This window comes from Solanum tuberosum, unplaced genomic scaffold, assembly GCF_000226075.1.
Source record: "Solanum tuberosum cultivar DM 1-3 516 R44 unplaced genomic scaffold, SolTub_3.0 scf00659, whole genome shotgun sequence".
Classification (NCBI taxonomy): domain Eukaryota; kingdom Viridiplantae; phylum Streptophyta; class Magnoliopsida; order Solanales; family Solanaceae; genus Solanum; species Solanum tuberosum.
In genome coordinates this window covers 196,835-200,824 of record NW_006239569.1, presented here as the reverse complement: position 1 = coordinate 200,824, position 3,990 = coordinate 196,835, and the positions used below count along the sequence as shown (strand labels likewise).

General features: G+C 39.4%; 1 protein-coding gene across 1 annotated transcript; it reads left to right on the top strand.

The window, feature by feature from the left end:
• Positions 1 to 771: 771 nt before the first annotated feature.
• Positions 772 to 2,723, top strand: LOC107058796 (uncharacterized). The gene is made up of 2 exons (XM_015304959.1): positions 772 to 1,796; positions 1,976 to 2,723. Exons 1-2 carry the CDS (start codon positions 772 to 774, stop codon positions 2,721 to 2,723), a joined length of 1,773 nt encoding a protein of 590 aa, XP_015160445.1.
• Positions 2,724 to 3,990: the final 1,267 nt, after the last annotated feature.

The window sequence follows — 3,990 nt, the reverse complement described above, 5'->3', positions numbered from 1 at the left end:
ATGGGGCACTTGACTCTGAGGATGAGATAGATCGTGATAATCAATCTATGGGGGAATCTGATGAGGATGCAGAATATACCATGAAACATACAGGGCAAGTGTTTGGTTCCTCCTTCCAGGATAAATGCACTGATGTTCAAAGAGTGAAAAAACAACAAGGTTTATCCTCAAGGGGAAGGAAACAAACTAGACACAAACCTCACCAGCCTATTACCAGCATGTCTGACACCTCTAGCAGTCCCATGACTAGGTCCAAATCAAAAGGTTATTAGTGATTCAAGCCATTTGCTGGAATGCTAGGAGTATCAATACCAAAGGATCCTTAGAAAAGATTCAAACACTCAAGAAAATTCATCATTTATCTATTATTTCTATCCTGGAACCATTTGCAGATATTTCACATATTGATATGGTAAGAAGTCAACTACAGCTGGATCATGCAATCAGTAATCCTAATGGGAAAATTTGGTTGTTTTGGTCTAATGAAGTCAAGGGTCATATTCTGGAAAAGCATGATCAGCACATCACAATAACTTTTCAGCACACAGATATTTCTGAGAAATTCATGATATCCTTTATTTATGCTAAATGTAAGGAATATATAAGGAGACCTTTGTGGGACTGGTTAATTGTTTATGCTAATATAGATTTACCTTGGTGTACAATGGGTGATTTCAATATTATCACCTATATAGAGGAGAAGCTTGGGGGAATACCTTACAATATGAATAACAGCCCATCAATGAGGATATATTACAACATATCCCAAGAATGGTCACTCCTGAACAAAATATGACTCTCCAAGCAATGCCTACTAGTGAAGAATTGCAGCAGGTTGTCTTTTCTATGAATCCCAATTCAGCTCCTGGTCCGGATGGGTTTTGTGTGAAGTTTTTTCAGAGTTGCTGGGGTATCATCAAAGAAGATATTTTGAATGCTGTCCATGCCTTCTTCTGTGGTTCCTTCATGCCCAAGTTCATTTCACATGCAAGTTTGGTTCTACTCCGAAAAGTAGATCATCCTAATAATTTTTCAGAATTCAGACCCATAAGTTTGAGCAACCTTACCAACAAAATCATTGAGGAGTTTAATAATGTGGTTAAAGCCTACTGGGATAGGGAAGTGGAAGGTAATCCTATGTGGAGATTACAACAGAAAATGAAGAGGTTGACTGCTACTCCTAGTAATTGGTCCAGAACAACTTATGGAGACATTTTCAGCATTGTTCGAGATCATGAGGAGAGAGTTAGAGTGGCTGAGGAAGCACTGATTGTTAATAATTCTACTGAAAATAGAGCAAACTTACACATGATTAATGCCAGGTACATCAAATACTTGAAGTTGGAAGATTCTATCCTCAAACAGAAGACTCAATTGCAGTGGTTTAAAGATGGTGACACCAACTCCAAGTACTTTTTTGCCATTATGAGAGGTCGAAGAAGGATACTTTTTATCCACAAGGTCTGTATAGGAAATGAAGAATGGGTGGAGGGGTATGAGAACATAGCCAAGGCAGCCTGTGATCACTTTAAGAACATATTTACTGGAACTGAACAGCCCATCAATGAGGATATATTACAACATATCCCAAGAATGGTCACTCCTGAGCAAAATATGACTCTCCAAGCAATGCCTACTAGTGAAGAATTGCAGCAGGTTGTCTTTTCTATGAATCCCAATTCAGCTCCTGGTCCGGATGGGTTTTGTGTGAAGTTTTTTCAGAGTTGCTGGGGTATCATCAAAGAAGATATTTTGAATGCTGTCCATGCCTTCTTCTGTGGTTCCTTCATGCCCAAGTTCATTTCACATGCAAGTTTGGTTCTACTCCGAAAAGTAGATCATCCTAATAATTTTTCAGAATTCAGACCCATAAGTTTGAGCAACCTTACCAACAAAATCATTTCCAAAATTTTATGCCGCAGACTTGCTCCTATGCTGCCTAATATTATCTCCAACAACCATCTGGTTTTGTTAGAGGAAGGAGTATTTCAGAGAGTGTCATGCTGGCACAGGAGATTATACATGGCATCAAAAAACCTAAGGAAGGGGATAATGTGGTGATTAAGTTGGACATGGCAAAGGCATATGAAAGACTGTCATGGGCCTTTACTAGTCTGGTTTTAAGACACATGGGATTTGGAGAAATTTTCATTGACATAGTGTGGAGGATTATGAGGAATAATTGGTACTCTAATATAGTCAATGGGACAAGCCATGGTTTTTTCCATTCTACAAGAGGTCTCAAGCAGGGGGATCCTCTCTCCCCATCCCTATTTATTTTAGGGGCTGAGGCATTGTCTAGAATGCCTAATAACCTATATGACAATCAACACTTCCATGGGTTCCAAATGGACTTCAGAAGGCCTCAGATCAATCACTTAAGCTTCGCTCATGATGTTATCATTTTTACTTCAGGAAGAGAAGAGTCTCTGAAGCTCATTATGGAAACACTGTCAACCTATGAAGATACCTCAGACCAACTCATCAACAAAGGAAAAAGTCACTTCATGGTTCCTAAAGATACACCTTCTCACATTATTGATATGATTCAGGAAATCACTGGCTTCAATCAAAGTGAAAGTCCTATAAATTACCTTGGCTGCCCCCTTTACATAGGAACAAAGGATTATTTATTATTCAGATTTGGTGGCAAAGGTTGTCAAATAGATCAGTGGCTGGCACTCTCGAATCCTAAGTTTTGGTGGGAAATGTACATTGGTTAAACATGTACTTCAATCAATACCTATTCATACTATGGCAACTATTTCCCCTCCCATAACTACCTTGCAATATATCAAAAGAGTGATATCAGACTTCTTTTGGGGAATGGAAGGAGACAAGAAAAAATACCATTGGGCATCTTGGGAATCTCTTAGTTTCCCTTATGAAGAGGGTGGTATTGGTGTGAGGCATCTTAACGACGTTTGCACTTCTCTCCAAATTATACAGTGGTGGAACTTCAGGACTAAACACTATTTATGGGGTCAATTTCTAAAAGCCAAGTACTGCCAGAGGTCTAACCCAGTAGCTAAGAAAGGGGCTACAGGAGATTCTTTGGTGTGGAAATACATGTTGAGGAACAGGGAGATGGTTGAAACTGAAATAGACTGCAGAATAAATACGGGAAATGCCCTTTTTTGGTGGGATAATTGGATGGGGGAAGGACCTCTAGCTCACCTTTGTCATGGCATAACTTGCTTGAATAATACTCAAGTTTCTTATTTTTTAAGTCATGGACAGTGGAATGAAACTTTGGTGAGAATGCATGTCCCACCTTTGCTAGTTCCCAAAGTGCTTAGCATTGTTATTCACTACCAAGCAGGAGTCACTGATGAGGCATATTGGAAGCGAAATGAAAATGGGGCTTTCACTTGTTCATCTGCTTGGAACCTAGTGAGGGGCAAGAAGAACAAGAGTAGACTATTATCTACTATTTGGCATAAACAAGTTCCATTCAAAGCTTCCTTTCTATTGTGGAGGGCTCTCAAATTCAAACTTCCTACCAATGATAAGTTGAGGACTTTTGGAGTGCAGCCAGCAACATGTTTCTGCTTCATTAGACCAGGATTGGATGATATTGAACACATTTTTGTTACAGGCAATTTTGCAGCTCATATCTGGAGGTATTTCTCTGGGCAGTTGGGAATTATTCACAACCCCAGGCCACTGAAAAATCTCCTGATGAACTGGTGGGGAATGGCTGCAAAAAATGAGGTCCACAAACTCATTATTCAGACCCTTCCCATATTAATTTGTTGGAATCACTGGAAGAACAGATGCTCGGTGAAATATGGCCAGAAAAAATCTAATGTGGCAAGAGTGAAGTACATGATTTTTAAAGACACTTTCCAGCTTCTCATGGTCACTTATCTCTAAACCCTAAACCCTAAACCTGAAACTCTAAACCCTATACCTTGAACCATTAACCCTAAACCCTAAACCCTAAAATCTAAACCCTAAACACTAAACCCTAAACCCTAAACCCTAAAC

Coding starts and splice junctions, on each gene's coding strand:
- LOC107058796 (XM_015304959.1), top strand. CDS start 772: ATGGTCACTCCTGAACAAAATATGACTCTCCAAGCAATGCCTACTAGT. Junction 1,797..1,975: donor TGTGGTTCCTTCATGCCCAA/GTTCATTTCACA, acceptor TGGTTTTGTTAG/AGGAAGGAGTATTTCAGAGA.